General features: G+C 42.5%; 1 protein-coding gene across 4 annotated transcripts in view; it reads right to left on the bottom strand.

The window, feature by feature from the left end:
* The window catches only part of HSD3B7 (hydroxy-delta-5-steroid dehydrogenase, 3 beta- and steroid delta-isomerase 7), a 75,690-nt gene that overhangs the window by 18,730 nt on the left and 42,015 nt on the right, over positions 1-14,945 (bottom strand). For all 4 annotated transcript variants that reach the window (XM_087714096.1, XM_087714098.1, XM_087714099.1 and 1 more), the window contains one exon: positions 11,701-11,865. In XM_087714096.1, coding sequence (XP_087570222.1) covers positions 11,701-11,865 — 165 coding nt within the window. The remainder of the gene's footprint in view (positions 1-11,700; positions 11,866-14,945) is intronic.

The following is a 14,945-nucleotide window of genomic DNA, read 5'->3' on the forward strand; positions in this document are numbered from 1 at the left end:
GTTGTTAAGAGAGTTTTGCTCCAGTTTACGACCTCTCTTGCCATGGCTGTTCTGTGAATCACTACAGAAACTTGTTTGTTAACTGAATCTGACTCCCACATTGACTTTGCTTGTGAGAAGATCACAAAAGGTGACCACATGACCCTGGGAAACTGAAACTGTCGTAAATAGGAGTCAGTTTCCAGGCGTCTGAATTTGGATCACGTGACCATGGGGTTGCTGCAATGGTCATAAATATAAAAAATGGTCATAAGTCATTTTTTTTCAGTGCCTTTGTAACTTTGAATTTAATTGTTGTAAGTTGAGGACTACCTGTATATTAAAGAGAGGACGACCTTACTATGTAAGCTCCTCAGGTTAAGAAGTATGGCATAAATATTGGACCTAAGCAAAAAGCAAAACTGCCTTAATCGAATTATCTTTCTATCTTTCCCAGGTCCTGCCTTGAGTCTCATTTTGCAACACCGCCTGCATTTGATATCCACCGATGCCCCAAGCTTCAGGAGAGAAATGTGGAGCAACTTTTGAAACTCAGCGTTATGGTATGTGGGAAAGGCCTTGGGGACAATGGGTGGAGGAACGCTGCAAAGGAAGCATCAGATAAAAAAAAACAGAAGCACCACAGTGGACAAGTAACAAGGAAACACCCTCCCTAGTTTCTCAGGCTGTAAAGGAGAGGTGGGGAAATTGTACTTTCATTCTTGCAAGACTCTGTCAATGTAGCTTTACAATAAATAGAATACAGGTCACTAATCCTTGACGTGCGATCACAACAGGGCCCCAAATTGAGGTTGCCATGTGGGAAATTTGTTTGAGTGAGTTTTGCCCCATTTTACCACTCTCCTTGCCACATTTGTTAAGCAAACCCCTGCAATTGTTTAAATTAGTCGCATTGTTGTTAAGTGAATCCAGCTTCCCCCATTGACTTTCTTGTCAGAAGGTTGCAAAGGAGATCGCAGGATGCCCACCACCACCCCCGCCCCACCGGGGGCACTGGAACAGTCAGAAATTTGAACCAGTTGTCAAGCATATGAATGCAAATCACACGACCATAGGGATGCTGCAACCTTAAGTGTGAAAAATGGCCTTAAGTCCTCTTTTTTCCAGTGTCGTCGTAGCTTTGAACGGTCACTAAATGAACTGTTGTAAGTCGAGGACTACCTCTAAATGAATAGCATTAGCTCCTCTGATTGCACGATAGTGATTCCTATCTGGCTAATCCTGTGGGATCAACATCAATTTTGCAGCTTAATGTTGCAACAGCACCGTTGCCAGATGCCTGGCAAACGAACAGAATCCCTGAAGCATTAGAAGCCTGAAATTTTTTCTTATTGGAAGAGAGTAGATTACTTGCAAGATTGATATGGGCCTCTTAATCAAACAAGCCAAGCTGCATCCTAAATCAGATGAACTAGATCTAAGATGGAAACAATAAGGTTAATAAGCACTGCCAGAACTGTAGGATTAAGCAATTATCTGCAAATTAGGTGTGGATAAATGTTCAATTATTGTGTATTTGGAACAACAATCTTTTACCATGCCCATAGGGGTTTTTAGTTAGCTGACCTGGCTTCCTTTGGAAATGGACTGGTTGCAATACAGATAGTCCCCGACTTACAGCCATAAATTACCACCGACAATCATGATGGTCATACACAGGGTCATCATGCGATCAATCTGATTTTATGACCTTTTCTTAGGGCAGTCGTTAAGCATGGCAATTATAAGGCGAAAGCCACATATGGCAATTATAAGGCTAACGCCGCAGTGTCTAGGCAAATTCATTGTTCTCCATGGGCCAATTTTTTTTGCTGCAAATTGGAAATAAATCCTGGATTCTGACAAAAAAAAAAAAGATTCATTTTCAGTCATGTGATAACAGGACACGGCAAATAGCCAGAAATACGGCCTGGTTGCAGAGTGTCCAAAGTTTAGTCAGGTGACCATGAGGGGGCAGCCAGCTGTCAGAACTTTGGAACCAGATCATAAGTAGCTTTTGGTGAGTCCGTCGTAACTTCAAAAGGGTGCTAAGTGACCGTCATAAGTTGAGGACTACTTGTAGAATCCTAAAATGGGGGGGGGACTAGTGCAAAAAACTCTGGTTACGGTCTGTGTTATGAATGGGCTATGAGGATTTCCTCAACCCTGACATAACCAAGGTAATGCATTTATTACCTCCTTCTGATAGGCAAGTGGCTTAAAATTTTCCTTACCGACCATTTTAAATTGGAAAGAGACCATGGGTGGGCTTCAAAAATTTTAGTAAGGGGTTCCCTGTCCAGTTGCTGGATGGGCAGGGCCATGGTGGGAGTTTCCTAGTTGGCCTTTTGCACCACAGTGGTGGTGGGGGTTTGCCCTCCCTGGGCACTGGAGGTTTTTCTTGAACCTCCGGGAGGGTGAAAATGGCTTCCCCAGGCTCCGGAGGCTCCCTGGAGGATGGAAACAGGCCCATTTCTGGCCTTCCTGAACTTCCCGTAGCCCCCTTTTTTGCCCTCCCTGAGCCTCCCTGCATTACCTGCATCCAAAACGGGCCGCGTGGGGACTCCTAGGAGGGGTGGGGCAGGGTGGGCGGGGCCAGCCAGGAGAGGGATTTGGGGGGTTCTCCAAACTGCACAGAATCTTAGCTAGATTCTGAATCCCTGCGAACCTCCAGCAGCCCTCCTCTCATTAAGAGACAAAGGAAGAATGTAGATTAAAAGTCTCCAAAATGCTACCCGTGATTCAAATGTGATTAACATTTGTCCCTTGGAAGCCTACATGGGATGTGTTTATGGAGATTTTCAGTCTCCAGGTCATGATTGTTCCAAAGACGCTTTATTTTCAAGGGGCAACTGGACTTCCTTTTTTTTTCTTTGAAGACATTTCACTTCTCATCCAAGAAGCTTTTTCACCGCTTCCATTTCCCACCATCCAGTCAGAGCTGAAGAAGCTTCTTGGATGGGAAGTGAAACATCTTCAAAGAAAAACTGGATAGTCCAGTTGCCTCTGGAAAAAGCACCTTTGGGACAGCCACCACCAGGATGACCGAGAATCTCCATAGACATCCACAGGACATTGTTCACTGCAATGCAATCCTATGCTGAATTTGTATAAAATGCAAAAAAATACGTAGTAGTAGCGGTAATAATAGTAGCTGATGTACAGGCAGCCCTTGACTTACAACAGTTCATTTAATGACCATTCAAAGTTAGAACAACACTGAAAAAAATTGACTTGTGACCATTTTTCACATTTATGACCGGTGCAGCATCCCCACGTTCATGTGATCAGAATTCAGAAGCTTGGCAACTGACTCATATATTTATGACGATTGCAATATCTCAGGGTCACTAAATGGGGTTCCCTTTTTTGACTCTCTGACAAGCAAAGTCAACGGGGAAGCCAGATTCCCTTAACCCAGTCACTACATTAACAACTGAAGCAATTCACTTAACAACTGTGGCAAGAAAGGTTGTAAAATGAGGCAAAACTCACTCAACAAATGTCTTACTTAACAACAGAAACGTTGGGCTCAATTGTGGTCCGGACACACGGACTTCTTGTAGTAATAGCATGGCCAGTCTGGAGAAGAGAAGGACCAGGGGAGACTTGATAGCAATATTCCAATATTTAAGGACCTGCCTCAGAAAGGAGGGGGGTCAAGCTATTTTCCAAAGCACCTGAAGGCCAGACAAAGAATAACAGATGGAAACTCACCAAGGAGAGATTCAATCTAAAAATAAGAAGAAACTTTCTGACAGTGAGAACAATCAACCAACGGAAGTTGCCTTCAGATGTTATGAGGGCTTCATCACTGGAGACTTTCAAGAAGAGATTGGGCTGCCATTTGTCAAGAATGGTGTAGGGTCTCCTGCTTGAGCAGGGGGTTGGACTAGATGACCTACAAGATCCCTTCCAACTCTGTTAATCTGTTAATAGTGGTCATAATTGCTAGTCTTGCAGGTGACTCAAGACTGATGAATTTTCAGGGCAGAAATGAGATCTATCCTGCTAGTGTTTAACAGAAAGAAAATTCTCGTGGGGCTTTGCGATGTCAAAGTAGTTCAAGGCCAGGGAAACAGAAAAACAAAAAACAAAACAAAAATCTCCCTGGATTTTATGAAGGTTTTTCAGATTCAGAAAATAATTCATTCTTCCTCTTCCATTGCGCAGACCGGAAATCTTCTCATGCCCTCCCAGGAAATCCTGTAGTGACAAAATGCTCACATCACGTGCCAAGAACCCATCTGTCAGGGTTTTTCCATGGCTGTTCCTGAAAACCGGTTTGTTCCACAGATTTATTTCATTTTCCGTCCACCAGCCTTTTAGGCCCTGAGTTCAGAAAGGGCCTCGCACTGGTTTCTTTTTCTCCAGATGGGCAGAAGCTACACTTCCATTTTTTATTTTATCTCTGGGGTTTTGGGGTTTTCAAAAACACAGTCTTGGGTAGCCCTCAAGCCAAGCTTAATTGCAAGATGCACCCTAGTTGCCTTACATAGGCGGTCCTTGACTTATGACTGCAATTGTGATCAGAATTTCCATTGTTAAGGCATTGAATAATGCTTTAAGACAGGCCTGATTTTATAGGGTTTCCTGCCTAAGCAGGGGATTGGACTAGAAGACCTCCAAAGTCCCTTCCAACTCTTATTCTATTCTAACCTTTTTGTCATGGTTGTTAAGTGGATCACAGCAGCTGTTGAATGACATGCTGTCATTAAGCGAATCTGGCTTCCATCATTGACTTTTCTTATCAAAAGCTTTCAAATGGCCATTATAGGACCTGGTTCTATCGTGTTCGGTCTCTGAGCAACTTCAGCTGAGTTAAAGCTTTCCAGTCCAATTAAGGTATAAACAGTTGAGAGGCTGGACATTTACAATGGTCTTGGTCAAGGACCCTGGCAAAAAATAGCATTAAAATACTCTATTTCTTCACAAACACTTGAATAACCAAGGATGATAGCAGCTGCCCAAGGTCTCCAGCTTATAGCAACCTTTGCTTACATAACCTGGTCATTTAAAAAAAATCATAGGAATGTTCTCTGATAATAGCCAGTTAAATTAGACTTTTTCCATCTTCAGATCCTTCCTGGCATTGTCTTGTTCATCTTGGCTTGTTTGGTTCAGATCTGCTAGCCAAGCTATGAGAACATGCAATATGGTTGAACAATGGAATATGAAACATTTTTAAGAGTAATCTCACATTCCTTTTTTTTTTTTTGTCCCTGGCAAGTTTATTCCCCAAATTGCTTTCACTTTCTCTTTTCAATGATCTGAAATGAACCCTTCAATGACAGCTGGATTTATAATGAAACAAGTCACTACTTTTTGGCGATGCTTCAAGTGCTCCGCCCAACTGGCCCTCCCTACTAGTTATTATGTCTCATACAGTTCATACCATCTTCCGTAACCTGGGAAGACCTGGAGGTTTCAGAAGTATTTAGGTGAAGAACCCTTATTAAGCTGTTTTAAGTCGACAACTACCTGTACTCTTGGGCTAGTTGTCCGGTTGTAAGTAACATCTCTCAGGGCATGGGTAGGTGGGTGGGTAAAGGATAGCAATAGCAGTTAGACTTATATACCGCTTCATAGGGCTTTCAGCCCTCTCTAAGCGGTTTACAGAGTCAGCATATTGCCCCCAACAACAATCCGGGTCCTCATTTTACCCACCTCGGAAGGATGGAAGGCTGAGTCAACCCTGAGCCGGTGAGATTTGAACAGCCAAACTGCAGTAAGCTGAAGTAGCCTGCAGTGATGCATTTAACCACTGTGCCACCTCGGCTGTATAAAGGATGGATAGATGATAGCTGGAGGGAGGAAGGGAAGATAGATAGATAGATAGATAGATAGATAGATAGATGGATGGATGGATGGATGGATGGATGGATGGATGGATGGATGGATGGATGGATGGATGGATGGATGGAACGAGAGAAAGACAGATATGATGGATAGATAAATACATACATTGATAGCTGAAGGGTAGCTGGCTGGATAGACAGATAGACAGAGAGATGAGAGTGGGGCAGGCAGACTGACAAGTAGATAAAGCTAGATACATACAGATAGAAATAGAGATAGGTAGAGATATAAATACTAGATAGACAGACAGACAGACATAGAAAGACACATAGACAGAGGCAGACACATTGATAGACGAATCTTTTACTTATCTATAATTCTTTTTACAATCTCTAGGCCTCATTTTGCCCACATGACACGGAAGACCTAAATCCTACAGATATTTGGGGCGCTAAGTCCATCTGCTCCAAGGTTTACAATTACACCCTGCTGTAGAGAACCACAGAGAGATAAGGCACAGATGACACTTCCAAAGATATAGGATTTCAGCCTGGCTCATATTGGTTCTAACATCATTCATGGGGCTAAAAGGGGGAGGGGAGGGGAAACCAGTTTTTGTTAGTACAGGTAATATTAAGAATTCTGGTTAGAGACTGTTTCCTGACCTGTATTCTTTCCAAGCATGGTGGAACTTATATCCATCCCACATTAAACCATCAAACCAAGGACTGAGGCCCAGTCTTATGAGCTTCAACTTTTCAATTATTGAGAAGAATGTCACATGCCAAGCATCCTTCAGTGGTCAAAAGAAATGACACACAGTGGGATGCATGATCAGCTGGCCAGCATTCGCAAGCCTCTGGGGCAGGTGTCTCCAACTTTGGCAACTTTAAGTCTGGAGGACTTCAACTCCCAGAATTCCCCAGCCAGCAAAGCAAAGTTGGCTAGGGAATTCTGGGAGTTAAAGTCCACCAGGCCTAAAATTGCCAAGGTTAGAGACCCCTGCTCTGGAGAATGCAGAGTGTGCGTGTTTATAAGCCAACTGCTTTCAGAGAAAGAGATGGTATCTAATGATGACATATTACAGTGCAGAATTTAAATTAAAGGATGCAGCATTGAATATTGGCCCAAAAGACTTCAGTGGCTTTTCTGTGCTGCCATTTATTTATTTATTCAACTATTTTAATCTTGCAAAGTTGATGGATTTTAATGGGGTTTCGCTTCCTAGAATCACATTTTAGAAATACATTTTTCAAGCTGCGCACGGCTTGTCTTGGAGGGAGACCAAGCTGGTCTGCAGCAAAATCCAAAGAGGGAAGAGTCCAAATGTGAATTCACACCATCTCAGCGGAAGCCAATCCTATTGGGCATTAACCTTGGCAGTATCTTTAAAGGATACTGGAAAATGCAGGAAAATTGCATTGTCCATATTTTCCCTTCTTCCTGTTTATCATCTCTCTGCAGAGTTGCTAGCTACTGAAGGCGCTTTGCGCTTTGCCAAAAACACTTCGTCAAAAAGGGTTTGGTTGAAGGATGCAGGCCAGGCGTGTGTCTTAGAGCAAATTACAACCATCTGTGTGTTTTTTTATTTAGCTCTGACCCTTCTCTGCTTCTTTGCTCATACGCACATATATATTTGTCGCTGGCTTGGCTTTGTGTTTTCTTTTCTGCGTTCAAAAAGGTCCTAAGGAAAGAAAAGCATTTCCTTGCGTGACCTTCAAGTAGAACAAGGCACTTCCTTCCATGACCAAACCCTCTTAAGAGACTTCAGAGCAGTATCTCATCTCAGGGTACCATGCTTTTAACAGCTGGTCAGCAGGTCTGTGGTTGCCAAAGGGCAGTTCAGTGATGGAAATAAGTCATCTTAGTTGGCTGTTTTTATGGAAGACTCATCTCCTGGACTGGATGACACACCCCAAATGTCCATGACTGAAGATCGGAGTTCCTCCACTGTCAATCCATCTTAACTATAAACCCAATGTTGGTTCTTTTTTTTAAATTCACAAATCAAATAGATTAAAATCTATGCCTATTCTGAACAGGACATATAGTTCCGCCATAAGAGTTTTAAAATAGTTATATTGTCTCAGGCCAAGACTTATCTTGGTCCACCATATGGTTTCTCAGAAAGAGCGACCAGATACTTCTAAGGTAGCAATAGCAATAGTTAGCAATAGTTAGACTTATATACCGCTTCATAGGGCTTTCAGCCCTCTCTAAGCATTTTACAGAGTCAGCATATTGCCCCCAACAACAATCCGGGTCCTCATTTTACCCACCTCGGAAGGATGGAAGGCTGAGTCAACCTTGAGCCTGGTGGGATTTGAACAGCCAAACTACTGAACTGCAGTCAGTTGAAGTAGCCTGCAGTGCTGCATTTAACCACTGCGCCACCTTGGTCTCACAACTGGGACAGAGAGAAATGCTATTCTTCTCATCTTGTTCTATAAGTACCATCAACCTGAAGGTAACACTGAATCCTGAAGACCAGCAACCCTTCATAGATAAACAGTAACAGAGTTGGAAGGGACCTTGGAGGTCATCTACTGCCAAGCCTTTCTGATCGGCAAGCTCAGTGTCTTAGCCATTGAGCCACCTAGTCAGGCGATTTTCCTTCATGAATTTCTCTTTGAATCAGAATACTTATGAAGGGACCTTGGAGGTCTTCTAATCCAACTCCCTGCTCAAGCAGGAGACCCTATAATATTTCAGACAAGTGATCGTCCAGGCTCTTCTTAAAAACCTCCAGTGATGAAGCCCCTACAACTTCTGAAGGCAAGCTGTCCCACTGGTTAACTGTTCTCACCCTTAGGAAGTTTCTCCTTAGTTCCAAGTTGCTTCTCTCCTTGATTAGTTTTCATCCATTGAGAAACAAATGAATGGATTTTTGCCCTGCCCTCTGGTACTTTGGAAAATAAGTTGACCCCACCCCCCTCTTCTTTGTGACAGCCACTCAAATACTGGAATACTGCTATCTTGACACTCCTAATCCTTTTTTCTAGACTAGAGATTCTGTAACCGTTCTTCATATTTTTTGGTCTCCAGGCCTTTAATCATCGTAATTGCTCTTCTCTGCACTTTTTTTTTTCAAAGTCTCAACATTTTTTTCCGTAGTGTGGTGATCAAAACTAGATGCAGTATTCCAGGTGTGACCTTTCCAAGGATTTATACAGTGGCACTAATACTTCACGTGATTTTGATTCTATGTCTCTGTTTATACAACCAAGGATTGTATTAGCTTTTTTGGCTGCTGCCACATCACTCGTATTTAAGTGATCATCCACTAGGACTCCAAGGTCCTCTCACAAATACTGTTTTTGAGCCAGATTTCTCGTAATCTGTACTTGTACCTTTGGTTTTTCCTGCCTAAGTGTAAAAAGCCTTAGGCTTCTCCACATTAAATTTCATTTTGTTAAACAGGATCCAATGTTCCAGTCTGTCAAGATCCCAAGCTGGCTAGGGAATTCTGGAAGCTGAAGTCCATATATCTTAAAGATGCGGAAGTTGACAAATGCAGACCTATGCTAACTTGAAGCTGGTCCCATTTGAAACCAGTTGGGTAGGAGGGTTAAAATACATGTTCACTGAGAACCAAAAGAAGTCCCTCCTTTGTTCAAGTAAGCCAACAAGGGGCTTAGTTTGTCGCAACAATCTTTCCAAGGTTACAATTTTCTAAATATAAGATTTCTTTTAAAATATGCCCCAACGTGCCAATTTCAGCTGTGCCAAAGTAATTCAAAGGTCAGGCATTGAGGAAAAAATGAATTATTGGCTGCCATTGTGCATTTTTATGTCTGCAAACTACAAATCATATATATAGACTTTACTCGTAATTTTTGAAGAGACCTCTTGAAGAGAGAGAAAAATGGAAACAGCTGCCTTTTTTTAAAAAAGGGGGGGGAAAGGATCTTTGCATATGAAGGTGCCGCCATCATTTACAAACAGGATCTCATCCAAAAACCTTAAGAAAATTAGCATTGTTTGGGCTGATAGACTGTAAAAACATACATTCATCACCAAAAGTGGTGGGGAAAATATTTAATTTTTCCACTTATATAAAAGCTTAATTTAACCTAGGACTCTGTAAGAGAATCTGGCAGAATAAGATAGAATAACAACTTCTCAAGGATTAGATTGCCTTTTTAAAGCAAATCCTATTTTAATAGCTATATTTTTATAGTTTTTATAGGGTTTTGTTTTAAGCCATATAGGTTTAGTGCTGAGGTTTTTTATTAAATTATTTTTTTTACTGCAGGTTGTTTTAAAGTTGTTTTTCCTTTCATACTCTGCCCTGGGCTCTTTCCGTGGAACAAATGGTATAAATATAAAACTAATAATGCTAACAAGTAATAACTTGGGAAGAAGAGAGAATAAAACACATTCTCCTCACTGCCTAGCAATGGCAAGTAATATTAAACCAGCAATTTGGGGTACAAAGTTTTCCAAAGATCCGGATTTTGCTTACAATGTCTTATGAGCCCACAAATTTCATTTGCTTCCTAAAATCATTAGAAATGAAGAGTCTAAATAAATCACAATACAAAATATTTTTGTTAAAAAAAATTGCCTTCCCTTTGAGGCTGTCACCCCAATGGTATTATCACACCCACGCCAAAGATAATGGAACACAGAGACCCTTTTGTATTGGACAGCAGTCAGCAGAAGGCCTCTTGGACAAAATTATTGTTTTGTTTCATGGAAAAGTGCCCCCTATAATTGTTAAGAGAGCCAGTTGGTGTAGTGGTTAAGGCACCAGGCTAGAACTCAGGAGATCATAAGTTAAAGTCCCACCTCAGTCATGGGTGATTGGGCCAATCACTCTCTCAGCCCAACTCACCTCACAAGCGGTGTTGATATTCTACCAGTTCAGACCGGTTCGCACGAACCAGTAGCGGAAATTCCAAGTGGCCCCGCCCATAAGCCCCGGTTCTACAGTATCCCATTTAGGCCCTTTTTTAGGCAAAGTGCATGCACGGAAAGCAGAACACATGCATGGATGTAGTGCTTGCGAGCAAAGCGAGCACGCAAGCCCACATTTGCAAAACAGTAGGAAAGGTAAGTGATTGCCCCCCCCCCCCCCCTGTCCACAAGGTTATTATTGTCGGGAATATAGGAGGAGGAAGGTGTGTTAGATATGTTTGCCTCCTTGAGTTATTTGTAAAAATAATAAGGGCAGGATATAGACAAATGGTGTTGAGGAAGACTCTTGAGAGTCCCTCGGACTGAAAGGAGATCAAATCAGTCAATTCTGAAGGAAATCAACCCTGGCTGTCCCTTGGAAGGACAGATACTGAAGTTCAAATATTTTGGCCACCAAACGAGAAGAGGGAAAACTCACTGGAAAAAGACCCTGCTGTTGGGAAAGATGGAAGGCAAAGGGAGAAGAGAAGGGATGAGCTAGTTAAATAGTATCATTGATGCAATGAACATGAAGACAGTGGAGGGCAGGGAGGCCTGGCGTGCGTGGGGTCACAAAGAGCCGGATATGTCTTAGCATCTGAACAAACAAAGAAATAAATTGCTATGAACAAAGAACATGGAGAAATAATAAGTGGAGCTTCGGTCCCAAACTCAGAAACAGAGTTTCTCTGATCTCTTTGGCTTGGAGATGCAAATGAACAACTCTTCAGAGAAAGGGGGACAACTCAGAGATGTAATCAGGGGTGGTATTTACTTACCTTCCCTACCGGTTCATGAATGTGAGCATGTGCCCACCTATGCACAGGCACTTTTTGCTAAAAATGGGCCTAAATGGATGCCGTAGAGCCGGGGAAACTGGTTCGGGGAAACCGGTTTGGGAAACTGGTCCGAACCAGTAGAATACCACCCTCTGGATATAATGATGATTTAATCCAAGTGAGCACGTACCAATGACCAGGTACGTGCGCTTTCCTTATGCATAGAAAAAAGGGACTGACTCACCTCTGTCCAAGTTGCGCATACTTTGATCCAGATGCAAGTCAAAGACCCGTATTTCGGCAAGGTTGGGTTCTTGTTCCAGAAGCATTTCGACCAGATGTTTTCCCAGGAAACCACAGCCTCCCGTGACCAAGTAGGTCTGGTTTTTGCTAGTCAACCTCATCTGTGCTGGAAAAGGAGAACCAAAGAGCACACTTAAACCAGGACTGCGAGAAAACGGAATGAGTGGAAGTAGACAAACCAACAAAAGCAGAAATAGTAGATTTCCCTAGGCGGAGATTATAAACTCAAGAGCAACCGTAAAACCACATGTGTCACATATGGGGAAAAAGGAAGGACCCTGAGACAATACTCCAGAAGGGGGAGGGAAGGAGTAAAAAAAACAAACCGCTGGAATGCATCTGTTCTTTCCCACAATTTCTAGGAAATGCACTGACTTTCCAAGTGGCCTTTTCCAAATAGAAAGGCAGTGAACCAACAGTCACGGATCATCACTGCCTTTCATGCGATTGCTCCTAGAGATTGTTGGCATCACTGCTGTCTACCAGAAGGACAACAGCTCCCCTACTTCTCCAAGTTCTCAAATACTCAAATGTTGAGTATTTTTCTAAGTTGTTTGTTTTGGAACTTCTGGATGTAGGCAAGGAGGGAAAATGGGTTTGAATCAGCTCTTCACCATAGTTTCAATTGGGAAACTGTGACCATCCTAGACCAAACCAAGTTCCAAAACACTAAGGATTTTCTAGAAGCCTGGCACTAGCTATCAATACACAGCCATGTATAATACCTATAGACCAGGGGTGGGTTGCTGCCGGCATCACTGATGCTTCGGTGCGCAAAAAGGTTTGCGCAAACGCACAATGTTAGAAAAGGGGGGGGATTACATTTTTGCAATGAAAATTGTTCTGTCCATGCCGAGAAACAAAAATCAAAATGGCGGTGCCATCAATAGAACCGGTTCGGGGGTGTAGCAGGCTGAGTTACTACCTATGCAGGAACCCACCTCTGCTATAGACACTGCAAAAGAAATAATAAGTCAAAGGGGGGAACAAAGAGATCTCAGCACCTCTCCATCAGCAATCAACACCCAGATGAGCGTAGATTAACACCATGATTAACATTAGACCAACAATCAAGTAAACAATACCCCAATCAAGAAACTGTTGGCCGAACAAGCCAACAGTAAACAGCCCAACCAAAGAACCTCTAAGACCATTCTAGGGCAAACCACTAGAATATAAACTGGGAGTAAACCCCACTCCTTACCAGCACTGATGATATTACCTAGTTTGGGTAAGGAAACGTCTGCAAAAAAGCCAACAAGCTAAGAGAGAACCAAGAAATCCACGAATCAACCCTAATTGCAGGGTGTGTGTGTGTGTGTGCTTCTCTAATTATTGCTGAAATCCATGGCATTATTTATAAGCCAGGAAGCTTACTATAATGCCACAGATTACATCAAGGACTTTGTGACGTTGTGCTTGAGACACAACCCAGAGAAATAATAGACCGCACCACAATGACAATAACTCTACAATTCATTTGAACTCAGCTATTGTTCTGGGTTGTTAGTTTTACCTATACAGGCATTACTTGACTCACAACCATTCATTTAGTGATTGTTTGTAGTTAACAATGGTCCTGGGGGGGAAAAGGATATGACCAATTTTCACATTTACAATCGTTGCAACATCCCCACAGTCACATGATCAAAATTTGGGAGCTTGGCAACCGGCATGTATTTAAGATAGCCGTCATCACTATCTTCCCAACCAGCTTTTGACAAGCAAAGTTAATGAGGGAAAACCAGATTCACTTAATGACTGCATAATTCATTTAACAACTGCAGATTCACTTAACAACTGTGGCAGAAAGATCATAAAATGGGGCAAAACTCATAACTGCCTTGCTTAACAATACACATTTTGGGCTCAATTTTGACTGAAAGTCAAGGACTAATGATATCTTAGTTTCAAAAGACCAAAGAAGACGACTTTAAAGTTTAGATTAATTTGCCTGTGTTCTGTCTCTTTTTCTTTAATTTGTATCTCTTATCACCCTGTCATCAGTTCAAAGAACACATTTTTCCTCCTAGTTGGATGTGTTGCAAAAACATCTCCACAATATCTTATTTTGCTCTGGATGTCGAAAAATGTACATTATGAATAAAAGGAAGCTGACAGATGAAACAGGGTGGTAATTGCTGGCTTCCTCTGTTTTGAACTTTGGACCACAACCCGAGATGCTACAGCAGTGTTTCCTCAATTGGCAGCCAATTTAAGATGTGTGGACTTCAACTCCCAGAATCCCCCAGGCACCATGGTCAGCGAGAAGGGAAGCCAGATCTTTTAAAAATATACCTGTCTTCTCCAATGCACTACCTTTCAGATGTAACCAACTGAGAGAAGATGCTAGCTAAGAGCCTGGGGCGGGGGGTGGGGAAGCAAATTCAGACAAGTAAACAAAATACAAATACAGATTTCCCTCCATCAAAACCAGTCCATTGACATTCCACTTTTAAGAAGCGCAAAAATGGGAAAACAAAGACTAAATAAACCACTGATATTTCTGATATTCAGATCGACATGGGTGGTGCATCTCTAACCTCAGAGTCCGGCTGCTTTCTGGTGAATCATGATCCAAGATGTCCAGAGAGAGAGAGGGAGATCTTTGGACTGAACGTAGTATGGAAGGATCGCTGTAGCAGGCAGGAATGCAAGTAGTTCAGCCAAACTTTAGACTATATTGCCAAGTGGAACCTCCCTGTCTTTTGGATGCTCTGAGTTAATTGAAACATCAGGACCAACTATTTCTTTGCCAACAGACAAATAAATACAAAAACAAGGTGTTCCTTACTTATGATTGATTGGGGTTTGTTTTTATGTAGAAGATTTATATGGACGCCTACTCACTCTCAGTGATTCTGGGAGGCTTACAAATAAGACTTTTTACTCTCCTGTTTGTCTCTGTGTAAGCATTAGCAGGGTGAAACAGTGCATTGTAGGCAGGGGTGAGATTCAGACAGTTCTGACTGGTTCAGGCAAACCGGGTGCTAATTTTACATCTGGTTCGCTGTACTGGTAATTGCAAGGACTGGCTGGCCCCACTCTCCAGCCCCTTCCCTCCCATGAGTCTCCATACGGCCCCCTTTTGGATGCCAGGTAAGTGCAGGACCTGCACGGAGACTGGGAGAGCAAAAAACAGGCCTCATGGAAGTCTGGAAACAGGCCTTTTTCTGGCCTCCGGAG

This window comes from Thamnophis sirtalis, unplaced genomic scaffold (genome assembly GCF_051295495.1).
Source record: "Thamnophis sirtalis isolate CommonGarterSnake01/CBP01778 unplaced genomic scaffold, rThaSir2_p1.2 scaffold_4, whole genome shotgun sequence".
NCBI lineage: Eukaryota > Metazoa > Chordata > Lepidosauria > Squamata > Natricidae > Thamnophis > Thamnophis sirtalis.